Genomic DNA, 13,374 nt, shown 5'->3' on the forward strand with positions numbered 1-13,374 from the left:
GTCTCAAAAGGAAGCCCTGGATTCCTCAAGACTTGGAACAATTATGTAAATTTTCCAAGCTTCTAACAGCCAGAGCACTCAAACACTGAGGCATAAATGTCATACAAGTGAGGCTGATTTAAAAATGGTTTGCCCTCCGCCAGGCAAATTTACAAGCAATTCTGCAGTTTGCTTTTCCCATTCCAAGGCAATTACTTCTGCTTGTTTACAATCACGCATGTGGTGGCTGTAGCAGTGGGAACGTGTTACAGCCTCAAAATAAATAAATAAGTAAGTAAATAAAACACGTGGATGGATAAGTGGGAGGCCACACCACTGCCTGTCTCGTTTCAGCGTAAGATTTCGGGGCACTTACAAAAAAGCCACAACCGCGTGGGGCAAGCTGTCTATGAGGGCCACCACGGCGTTCTCCAACCACACGTCCTCCTCTTAGCTGACCGCAGCGAAGGGAGTCACACGTGGCCTCGGGCTTCTAACTCACGTGACAACCCAAAGACAGAAGCTCTGGTAAAGACACCGCAGTGTGAGACACTGGGGCAGTGGCGGGCTTCTCAAACCTGTCCACGAATGTATCCCAGGTGGAATAGCAGATGAACTCCCGCAAGTTAGAGCCTGAGGTCTGAGTGCGTAGCTGGTGGAGGATTGCTATAAATCCAAGATTTCTCCGAAATCTTGCTCCTGTTTTGTTTTAATAATTCATGCCAATTTCACATCCATAATCCATGTGGGTTATTTTAAATAAAAGTCACATTTCCGGTAAAATTTATAATCTCAGGGGACACGCCTCCTACCTTCCTGCCAAGCAGCCCTGGGGGAATGAGGACCCGAGACTGAGAAGTCAGCCAGAATGGAAATCAACCCGCTAACCTGGGCTGGTCGCAGACATATACCGATCACCTGTGACAGGACAGGCGTGGGGCTAAGCGCTGAGGACGGCGTGGTAAACAAGGCAGACACGGGCCCTGCCTGCACACTGGCATCAACTATGAAACTGGAAGTGCAAGCCTGTAGTCGTCCTCGGAAGCACAAGTCCAGGAGGTGAGAGAGCAAAGTTTCTTCTCTCAGGCCACTCGAGCGCCAATGAAACACACAAGCCCTACCTGACATAGGGGATTTGAGGAGCAAATGAGCTCACAAATGAGAAGAGCCTAGCAGACGGGGCTCCCAGTGCGTTATCTCCTTCCCGGTCAACAACAGGCACTAAAGAAGTCATCTACGAGACCAAACTTTGTTAGGAGAAGCTGATCTTTGCATAAAGATCACTGCATGACAGTTCACTGGTCTTCAGCTGGTTTTGTGAGGCCCCTACAGCAACAGCCTTCAAACAGAGGACACCTTTTCAGTTCTAAGAAGGGCAGAGAGTTTCCATTTAAGAACTGACACCAGATAATCTAAACTGCTTTCTGATGAACTAACTGGCACCCCCGACCTAAAACGATGGAGAGCTAACATGTCCACGAGACCAATTTTTCAAGCCCCAATACCTGAAGTTATAAACTTATAATACATGGGAATCAGTCTCCAAACCATAAGTCAAGACACCTTATAAGCTTAAAATGGAATTTCGTTATAAAAGAGAATGAAGACGCCCTTACACTACTGTTAAGGAAAAGATATCCTTACCCTTATTATTAAAGAAAAATGCAAGGTACAGAACAGAACGTGCCCGCGTTTATGTAAAAAGGAGATTTATACCCACACACACACCTGCTTGTACATACATAAAATTCCTCTCCATAAATAATTAATAATATCGGTTAGATCTGGGGAACCAGGAGACAAGGGTGGATGAAAGTCTCTCTAGTGTATTCCTTTGATGCTTTTTGAATTCTGAGCCATGTACACCTACCTATCCAACAACTTGAAATAAAAGTATAATTAAATCAGGTCATCTAATCAGACAGTGTAAAGAAAAAAAAAAAAAAAGCTAAACAGCAGAGTAAAATGAGGCAGGCCTGTATTCAGAATACACCTCTCATAGTAGCTTTGTGACATCCAGCAAGTTACTGATCTTCCCTGAACTTCAGTTTCCTCTTCTGTAAAATGAGGATGATCTCCACTGCACAAGGCTGTCTTGAGAGTTAAAATAAGATGATAAATGTCCAAATGCCCAAGACCGTGGCTTACAAAGAGCAAGCAATTAACACGCTTTGGTTCCCTATCACCCTAGAAGTGTGTAACCATACTTACACAGAAAATGTTTTAGGCTATTGGTTTTTCCTTCAAACTATGATTGCATCATCACTCCCTTCCAGAAAAGGTGACATCCTCATTGCCTTTCCACCCCCCACACTGAAGGGAAAAAAAAAAAAAAAAAAAAAAAAAAAAAAACTGCCTTAAGGGACAAGAGAGCTTTTCAATTCTTGAAAAGGCTCAGAAGTACAGTACAATCCTTCTTCAAGACAAGCCCATTTAAGTCCCATCTGCTGAAACTCAAGGAGAGTCCTTTTTCCCCCTTCAAAAGTTTCCAGTGGTGCAAACTTCAGAAGAGAAAAGACGGAGACATTCCCCGGGCCAGGGGCTAATCTGCTGGAGAAAGCCAAAAAATGGGCACTGAAATATTGTTTGTACTTATGTCTTTTCAGGAAAGCCAAGTTCTGTTTTCAACTTTCAGCACCAAGGTCTGTTTTCAGGCAGAGGCCTCCAGGTCAAGACTTCAGATGGGAACAGACGCTTTTCTGACCGTCACAAGCAAGCACGCAAGGAATACAGAAGAGCCAGGGCACAGACAGCTGACGGTCCTCACTGCGGGCTGCCAAGGGAAGCCTCTGTCAGACAGCGAGGATCATCGCCAAGCACTGACTGTGTGCTAGGGCTTTTCCTCTGCCATTCCGTTTTAATCCACACAAATAACCCTGTGACAGAGGGACTATCACTTAACTCCGAAAGCAAGCCCAGGGAGCTGAAGGGCCTTGCCTACAGCTACACGAGTTAGTGGGTAACAGCAGGCCGCAATTCCAAAGGCACTCCACCATTTCACCACCTTTGTCTCAATCCTGAATAATTAGGAAAAGGCAACTGAGATAGAAAGAGTAAATCAGAATTAGGATTTGAAAAAGAGAGACAGAATCCCTTAAAATTAATCTTGCAACTCTTTGCTTACTATTAAGGTCATCCTATTGTTTTATGCTCCCTGTAATCCATTCAGATTAAATGAAAGCAGCTCTGTCTGTTCAGGCTAACTCGGAGAACAAATGTTAATCAAGTTTCTGCTGGGAATGACTCTGAGAAAAAAACCAGGTGTGGCCGTGGGAAGTGGGACCTCACAGTTTTATAGATGTGTTCGGTGGGGCCATCAAATTCCTGTTGCATTCTTTCCTCCAGGAAATAGATGCGGAGCTTTAAATTAAAGTTTTCTTTCTTCAATTCAGTGATTTGCTGGAAAATAAGCACAGAAGGGTTATCAAAAGTAAGGTCTGAAGGACGGTACCTGCATTAATCCCTGTAGCTCCTAAGGCTACGAATGGACTGAAATGTTAAATACTAGAGAAAACTTACCTTTGCTGCAATTGTACCAGCCCAGAATTAAGTGGTTCTCGCTAGTCGAATTTAAGACAATCTGAGCACTTGAATGAATAATGACTGAAGAAAAGAATTCATGACTCCACACTGCTGATAAGTAAGTAAAGAAAGGAAGAAAGAAAGGAAAAGAAAGAAAACAAAAGGAAAGGAAAGGCAAATCTCTTCTTCACAAATGAAATCCAGTTAGTAAATGCAGAGGAATAAAAGAGAAAATCACCATTATAAAAAAAAATAAATTAAAAAAAATAAAATATAAAAAATAGGGGCGCCTGGGTGGCGCAGTTGGTTAAGCGTCCGACTTCAGCCAGGTCACGATCTCGCGGTCCGTGAGTTCGAGCCCCGCGTCGGGCTCTGGGCTGATGGCTCAGAGCCTGGAACCTGTTCCCGATTCCGTGTCTCCCTCTCTCTCTGCCCCTCCCCCGTTCATGCTCTGTTTCTCTCTGTCCCAAAAATAAATAAACATTGAAAAAAAAAAATTTTTTTTAAATAAAAAAAAATAAAAATAGGGGTGCCTGGGTGGCTCAGTCGGTTAAGCGTTCAACTCCTGATCTCAGCTCAGGTCATGATCTTAGAATCTGTGAGTTCAAGCTCTGCATTGGGCTGCCGGCACAGAGCCTGCTTGGGATTCTGTCTCTCCTTCTCTCTGCCCTTTCCCCACTTGCACTTTCTCTTTCTCCCAGAATAAATAAACTTTAAAAAAATAATAAAAATAAAAACAAATTTAAAAAAAGGAAATCACCATTATCCAACCATGACAGTAATAACTGATTCAGGTAAGAATCATCAATGTTAGGGGCGCCTGGGTGGCTCAGTCGGCTAGGTCTCCAACTTCGACCCAGGTCATGATCTTGAGGTCTGGGAGTTCGAGCCCCGCGTCGGGCTCTGTGCTGACAGCTCAGAGCCTGAAGCCTGCTTCAGATTCTGGGTCTCCCTCTCTCTCTGCCCCTCCCCCACTCACACTCTCTCTGTCTCTCTGTCTCTCTCTCTCTCAAAAATACACCTTAAAAAAAAAAGGAATCATCAATGTTAAAAGCATTTGATAAAAGATCACTGGAGAACATGACATTCACCCAGTTATTACCCCACAGATGGCTTATTAATTACTAAAGGAAAAGGTCCATTACAATTTAGGAATCCAGTAGACACCACCTAAATCAAGATAATATATTAAATGTCACTAGTGATGGGGCAAAGTGACATGCAGTGTCTCCTGAAACAAAGCACTGAAAGCAAGCGACTTCATTTTAAATGTTCCTGCCCACAACCTTTAGCCTGCACCTAATGAAGCAGTCCATCTGACGAATCCAAATATAAGGACATTTGCAGAACAGCAGGGAACAGCAGGCCTGAACCCTTCAAAAGTCTTAATGACAATCTTAAGGTAAAAGTAGTTGGGGAACTCTTCTAAATAAATGGAAGTGATGGAGGCATGATTACTAAGTGCAATGAAATCATATAGTAAATCTTGAATTTAAAAAAAAAAAAGAAAGAAAAGAAAAAAGCTCCATGAGGATAAGTGGGGAATCTGAATAACAACTTTGTATTAGGTAATAGTGTTATAATTTTGTAAAATGTCCTAAGAGAGATACATCCTCAAGTACATAGGGATGCTGTCATGATGTCTGCAACTGACTCTCTAATGAGTGGGGAGAGACAGAAAGAAAGAATAAAGCAAACGTAGCAAAATACTAACTGATGAATCCAGATGCAGTATATATGATTGGTTGTTGTGTTTTTAAATTTTTTTTTTTTTTTTTTTTTAGTGTTTATTATTTTTAAGAGAGAAAGAGACAGAGAGCTAGCAGGGGAAGGGCAGAGAGGAGGGAGACACAGAATCCGAAGCAGGCTCCAGGCTCTGAGCTGTCAGCACAGAACCTGACGCAGGGCTTGAACCCACAGACAGCGAGACCACGACCTGAGCCAGTCGGCCGCTTAACCAACTGAGCCACCCAGGCACCCCTTAAAATTTTGTTTTGATGTTTATTTATTTTTGAGAGAGAGAGCACAAGCAGGGGAGGGGCAGAGAGAGAGGGAGACACAGAATCCGAAGCAGGCCCCAGGCTCTGAGCTGGCAGCACAGAGTCCGATGCGAAACTCGGACCCAAGAACTGGAAGATCATGACCTGAGCTGAAGTCAGATGCTTAACTGACTGAGCCACCCAGGCGCCCCAGTTGTTGTGCTATTTTGCAACTTTCTATAGGTTCACTTTGCTTGTTCATGGATATGCTCATGGATATCCTGGGTCATAAAACAAACCTTAACAAATTTACAGAACTGAAAATCAAACCATGTTCTCTGACCATAATAAACTTAAGGTAGAAATCAGTAACTGAAAGAAATTGGAAAATACCCAAATACTTAGAAATTAACACATTTCTAAACAATCCATGGGGCAGAGAGGAAATCTCAAGGGAAATCAGAAGATATTTTGAATTATCTTTTGAAATGCAATATATTTTGAAATACAAGTATATCAAAATTTGTAGGGTACAGTTAAAGTAGTGATTGGGGAAAATTTATACTATTTAAAATGTGTTAGAAAACAAGAAATGTCTCAAATCAACGATCTAAGCTTCTACCTTAAGAAACCATAATAAGAACAAAATAAACCCGCACAAGCAACATGACAGATATAATAAACATAAGAACAGAAAACAATAAAATGGAAAGCCGGAAAACAGAAAAAAAAAATCATTTAAAAAGATGCTTCTTTCAAATGATTGATGAAGACTGGCAAAGATAAAAAGAGAAAAGAAAAAGACATAAATTACCAATATCAAAAAATGAAAGAGAGGTCATCACAACAGATCCCATAGCAATTAAAGGGATAGTAAGAGAATAATGCATATAACTCTACGCATATAAATTGAACAACTCAGATGAAATAGTACATTTCCAAGAAAAGTACAAATTATCAAAATCCACCAAAGAAAAATAGATATACAGAATAGTCTTGTATCTATCTATTTTAAAAACTGAATTTGTAATTCAAACCCCTCCAGAAAAGAAAACTCCAAAACAAAATTATTTCAGTCGCAATTTCTACCAAATATTGGAAGAAGGAATAATGCCACTTCTATACAATATCTTCCAGAAATCTGAAGGTGAGGGAACTTTGCCACTTCATTTTACAGAGGGCAATGTTACCCTGATACCAAAACCGGACAAAAACATTACAAGAAAACTATGACTTAGAAAACTAGATTAAGTCACCCATGAATATAAATGGAAAATCCTCAACTAAATTTTAGCAAACTGAAAAAACAGATTAATACTTCATGAGTGGGACTTATCCCAGGAATGTAAAGCTAATTCTAATTCAACATTCAAAAATCAATCCATGCAATCCACCAGACCAAAAAACTAAGAACAAAAAAAATATATGATATCAATAGCTGCAGAAAAACATCTGACAAAACCGAACAGCCACTCAAGATAAATACTTGGCAAACCCAGGAGTAAAGGAAACTTCCTTTATGCTACAGGGTATTTACAAGAACTAATACATTTATAAATATATATAATATATTTATAAATGTATATATATACATTTATAAATATATGAATATATATAAATATATATTATATATTTATAAATGTATTAGTTGTATATATGTATTATATACATATATATATTGTCTCATATCCATAATACCTGTATTATACATGTATAAATCTATTTTAATAACTTTATAACCTCTACTCCTCTCTTTACTCCATTATCCTCTCTCTCTTCTCTTTACTCTCTTTCCTTCCGCTTCCCGTTGTCTCTCTGTTTCTCTCCCTCTCTTGTCTCTCTTTCTGTCTGTCTCCCTCTGTCCTCTGTCCCTCTTCTGTCTGTCTCTCTATTGTTTCTCTTTCTCTCTTTCCTTCCGCTTCCCGTTGTCTCTCTGTCTTCTATACAATATATATATGTATCATCCCTAATCATATAATGTATAAATATCTTTATCAATAATAATATATATACATTTATAAATATATATATTTATAGTTTATCTATTTAATTAACGCATGAAAACAATGCTATTCCCCTAACACTAAGAAAAAGGAAAGGTGGGGCGCCTGGGTGGCTCAGTCAGTTGAGCATCCGACTTTGGCTCAGGTCATGATCTCGCAGTCTGTGAGTTCGAGCCCCGCGTCGGGCTCTGTGCTGACAGCTCAGAGCCTGGAGCCTGTTTCAGATTCTGTGTCTCCCTCTCTCTGACCCTCCCCTGTTCATGCTCTGTCTCTCTCTGTCTCAAAAATAAATAAACGTTAAAAAAAAAAATTTTTTTTTAAAGAAAAAAAAGGAAAAGGATATCCACTCTCACAATTTCTATTTAACATTGCATTTGAAGTCCTAGCCAGTGTAATAAGGTTAAGGGAAAAAATAAAGGCATTCGATTTGGAAAGGAAGAGCTAAAATCATCCTTATCGGAAGATAGTATGATCATCTATGTAGAAAATCCCAAGGAATCTACAAAAAAGATCCCAGAATTCATAAGTGAGTTTAGCAAAGTCAAAATGCAAACATCAAGCGTTATTTCAATACACTAACAACAAACAACTGGAAACTGAAACTTTTTTAAATACCATTTTCCAATACCTCCAAAACACTTAAATTCATAAACATAAGTCTAATAAACCATGAAGTATGCTTAACACCACAAAATGCTGAAGAAATCAAGAACTTAAATAAGTGAAGAAGCTTACCAAATTCATGAGCTGGAAGACAATATAATAAAGATGTCAATTCTCTCCAAACTGACCTATAGATTTAACACAATCCCAATCAAAATCCCCACAGGATTTCTTATAGTTAGAAACAAGCTGATTATAAAATTTACATGGAACAGTAAAAGAGCTAGATGGGTGAAAACAATTTTGAAAAAGAATCCAAAGAAACAGACTATACAAACAGACCCACACAATTACAGCCAATTAGTTTTTTTTAACATTTATTTATTTATTTTTGAGGGGGTGGGGGAGAGGGAGAAAGAGAGAGAGAATGGGGAAGGGGCAGAGAAAAAGAGAGAGACAGAATCTCAAGCCGACTCTGCGCTGTCGGCACAGAGCCCTATGCGGGGCTCAAACCCATGAACCGCGAAATCATGACCTGAGCCAAAATCAGGGGTTGGACGCTTAACTGGCTGAGCCACCCAGGTGCCCCCAGCTAATTAGTGTTTGACAAAGCAACCGCTAACCTTAAAAATAAAACTGCCATTTATTCTACCAGCAAAAGATGAGTTCATTCAGGAATAGCAGAGATGGCAATCCAGGACAAGCAAGCTGCTGCAGACCCACCCGCAAACCCAGAGAATAAAGGTGAGAAGTGCTCTTTTACAGAGAAGCTGGGGGGGGGGGGGGAGGGAGTTGGGATGGGCTGTTGTAAACTAAAAGTCCACTAGAGTAAACTGGGAGCTGGAAGTATGGTGGATTCTCATTGGATGGCTGGGCTGCTGCGGGGGGTGGGGGAGGGGGGGGTGAAAGGCTGCCGGTGTAAGAAACCTTCCTGCCTCCTGCTAAGATAGTAAAGTAGTATCTAAGAGCAAGGCAAGGGAAGGCAAGGAGCCCTCTCTTCCCGCTGGCTGTGCCACTGACAAGAGACCGGATTGAAAGCTCCCCCTGCTGGCACCCAACTGCATTCTAAGCAAAGTTCTTTTATTAGTTCTCACAGTACAAATACAATTCAATGGAGAAAGGGCAGTTTTTTCATTTTCAACAAATGGCTTTGGAACAACTGGACATCCACCTACAAAATAATCAACCTCGACCCAACAATTAGACATCTATTTACCAAAAAAATGAACCTCAACCTATCATACTTTAAACAGGAGTTAAATTAGATCATAGACCTAAATGTATAACATAAAATTATCTAACTTTTAGAATAGACAGAGGGCAATCCTTGAGACCTAGTGCTATACAGTTCTTACCTATAATCCCAAAGGCATGATCCATTTAAAAAAAATTTTTAATCAATAAATTGGGCTTCATCAGAATTTTAAAACATTTGCTTTGAAAAACAGTGTTAAGAGAATGATTAGAAAAGCTACCTACTGGGATTTGTGCAAATCACAAATCCAACGTAGGAACTGTATCCCAAATAACTCCCAAAATGTAACTGTAAGAAAACCACCCAATTAAACGAACAAACAAACAAACTAAAGAACAGGCCAAAGATTTTCAAAGGAACTTCACAGAAGACATACAGACGGCAAATAATCACAAGAAAAGATTTTCCACACCTTCAGCCATTAGGAAAATGGAAATTAAAGCTACAATGAGTTTTAGTACTGATTAGAATGACTAAAAATTTTTTTTGAATTGAGAATACCTAATGCTGATGAGGATGTGAAGCAAATGGAAACCTCATACTCTGCTGATAGGAAGGCAAAATGCCACAACCACTTTGCAAAACCATTTGGCAGTCTCTCTCTCTCTCTCTCTCTCTCTCTCTCTCTCTCTCTCTCACACACACACACACACACACACACACACACACACACACACACTACCTTTACCATATGACTCAGCAATTCCCATCCTAGGGATTTACCCTAGGGAAATAAAAACCTATGTTCACCCAAACACCTGTGCACAAATGTTTACTACAGCTTTAATAATAACCACCAAAACCTGGAAAGAACCTAAATGTTCTTCAAAGGGTGAATAAATAAAATGTACATCCATATGATGGACTAATAATCAATAACTATGATACACACACAACAGCATGAATGAATTTCAGAGACCTTACGGTAAGGGAAAGAAATCAGCCTCAAAAGATTATATTACTGTATGATGCCATTTATAAGACATCTGGAAAAAACAAAATTATAGGGACTAAGACCAGAACATTAGCTGCCAGAGGTCTGGGATGAAGAAAGGTCTGACCACAAAGAGACAGCACATAGGAATTTTTTGGCATTATGGAATGTTCTGTATTCTAATTGTGGTGATGGTTACATGAGCCTAGAACTGGATATACACACATATACCAAAAAAAAAAAAAAATCATTTAATATATATATGTGTATTAATATGTATGTGTGTATATACACACATATATATATACTTTGATTATGACAGGCTATAAGGCAGTACACATCTGTCAAAGCTCATCCAACATTAAAATTGGTGAATTTTGGGGCGCCTGGGTGGCGCAGTCGGTTAAGCGTCCGACTTCAGCCAGGTCACGATCTCGCGGTCCGTGAGTTCCAGCCCCGCGTCAGGCTCTGGGCTGATGGCTCAGAGCCTGGAGCCTGTTTCCGATTCTGTGTCTCCCTCTCTCTCTGCCCCTCCCCCATTCATGCTCTGTCTCTCTCTGTCCCAAAAATAAATAAAAACATTGAAAAATTTAAAAAAAAAAAAAAAAAAAATTGGTGAATTTTTTCATGTAACTTATATCTCAATAAAGCTGTTTTAAAAATTGCTAAAATGATGGGGCACCTGGGTGGCTCAGTCAGTCGAGCACCTGACTCTTTTTTTTTTTTTTTTTTTAATTTTTTTTTTCAACGTTTATTTATTTTTGGGACAGAGAGAGACAGAGCATGAACGGGGGAGGGGCAGAGAGAGAGGGAGACACAGAATCGGAAACAGGCTCCAGGCTCTGAGCAGTCAGCACACAGCCCGACGCGGGGCTCGAACTCACGGACCGCGAGATCGTGACCTGGCTGAAGTCGGACGCTTAACCGACTGCGCCACCCAGGCGCCCCGAGCACCTGACTCTTGACCTCAGCTCAGGTCATGATCTCAGGATTCCTAGAATCCAGCCTAGCATCGGGCTCTGCTCTGACAACACAGAGCCTACTTACGATTCTCTCTCTCTCCCCTCCCCTGCTCTTTCTCTCTCTCGCGCTCTCAAAATAAATAAATAAACATTTTTTAGTTAATTAAAATGAAATACAGTAAAATAGTACTGATAATACAGTACTAATGAATGATAATATGATCCCCACTGCGTTTTTTTTCAGCATTTAAAAAAAGTAATTGGTAAGAATATATAATGCTTTTTAACCAACATATTTTTATAACTGGATAAAAGAAAATGATATGCACACTCTACATCAAACTGTCCTTGGCCCTCTTGTTAGCACTTAAGTTTTCAACTCTGTGGCTAACAAGGACAGCACAAGAAACCACTGGTAAGTTCATTAAAGCCTTGCTTTAAATGTTTTAAGAAAACAGCACATAAAACGTTCATTCAAACAAAAAGTCTACCCCACCAGATGCTTCCTATAAAGAGGAACCTTGTTCTATTACTCAACTACCAATGAAATATTTATGGAGGTTGCTTAAAATACCCACATTGTACATACTGCTAAAATTCTCAGCAACACTCGAAAGAATATGTATCCTGCGTATAGGTAAAGAAGTTTTTAAAAAAATAAGAAAAAGGCAAATAAGCCTTCAGAAGGTGAATGCAAACACCAGACCGGCCCAGGTGAATACAATGAGGTACAGGCACCCTATTTTCCACAACAATGCCAGCCTAGTTCTCCACTTAATACCACTTCCCTCATAAAGTTTTCTCTGGCTACCCCCATCCGGCTGGACTGGAGACCCTTCGAAATGTTTCCATATACCCTCTACTTTCTTTATCATTGCAACTGTCACACTGCATTATACCAGCTGATAACTTGCTTTTTCTAATCAATCCATCTCTAAGAGGTCAGGCACCACACACTTGTGTCTTGTACGTTCCAGCCCGAATCATAAAGAGACAGTTACCAAGTGCCCAACGGCTGCCCAGGTGGCTGGACACATTTAAGAATTTCTTGAAGGCAATGTGATGCAAAGAGAGTCCCACGGTCTTCAGATTCAGATCTAGTACAGATCACCCCATTGTTTTTTGTCCATCACTCTTAGAATTAAACTCCCTGCCATGGGCACAGAGAGGTGTACGATCTGGTCCCCACTCTCCTCGCCAGCCTCGTCCTATTATCACCCTGTCACGCAATGTTCCAGCCCCACCGGCCTCCTTTCTGGTCCTCAAATAAGCCAAGCCCCTGTCTGCCCACACGGCTCTTCCCGCAGCACGTGCCCGGTGCCTCAGCTCCAATGGCACCATCTCGGAGGCCCTTCCTGACTACACAATCTCAAGCGGTCCCCACCACTGTGACTGCCACCTGAGTCACTCCTGAACACAGAACTCTTGGTTTTCTTGCTAGAACTTTTCACAATCTGTACTCCTTTATTTACACATTTATTATTTATTATCATGCCAATTACATGAATATAATCCACTTGGGGACAGGGATATTATCCGTTTATGGCTGTTTCCCTTAAGGCTTTCGCACAGTGTCTGGAGCACAGGGGATGCTCAGTCGACCTCTGTTAACGCACACGCAAACGAATGAATGAATACAATCCAGACCATCTTACTAGCTGTAGGACCTTAATCAAGTTCATCCTTCTGTGCATCTGGATTCCTTTCTACAGATTAAAGGAATACCTATCTCAGAGACCTACTACAGGATTGAAAGAAATTAGTTAGAACGTTTGGTACTGTGCCTAGCACAGTACAAGAATGTAAAATATATTAATATTTTTCTCATTTGTATCTCCCCCTTTAAGAGAATCGACCTCAAGAAGAGAAAAAAGAAACAAAAACCTCGAGCTGGAAAAAGTGAAAACAGCTTACCATACACCAGGAATAAATAGCCCCAAGATAAAACCCACCACACACGACTTAGAAACCTAACGCTGACAAGCAAGCTGACGCGTGAGCTGTACTTTGCCACGTCCCAGCCCCCGGAGCCGCAGGGCGACTGTGGAACTGCAGTCATCCGAGACGGGAAACGTCCCAACGTGATTATGGGGTGGTGCTTTCTGAAGCTGGAGGGAGGCCCCAGCGCGCAGCAGGA

At 40.7% G+C, this 13,374-nt stretch overlaps 1 protein-coding gene across 4 annotated transcripts in view; it reads right to left on the bottom strand.

Annotated features, from left to right (window-relative positions):
• The window catches only part of CDK5RAP2 (CDK5 regulatory subunit associated protein 2), a 172,574-nt gene that overhangs the window by 139,985 nt on the left and 19,215 nt on the right, over positions 1-13,374 (bottom strand). For all 4 annotated transcript variants that reach the window (XM_030294528.1, XM_030294525.1, XM_030294524.1 and 1 more), the window contains exon 4: positions 3,268-3,378. In XM_030294528.1, coding sequence (XP_030150388.1) covers positions 3,268-3,378 — 111 coding nt within the window. The remainder of the gene's footprint in view (positions 1-3,267; positions 3,379-13,374) is intronic.

The sequence above is a fragment of the Lynx canadensis genome, chromosome D4 (genome assembly GCF_007474595.2).
Source record: "Lynx canadensis isolate LIC74 chromosome D4, mLynCan4.pri.v2, whole genome shotgun sequence".
In the NCBI taxonomy this organism is placed as follows: Eukaryota; Metazoa; Chordata; class Mammalia; order Carnivora; family Felidae; genus Lynx; species Lynx canadensis.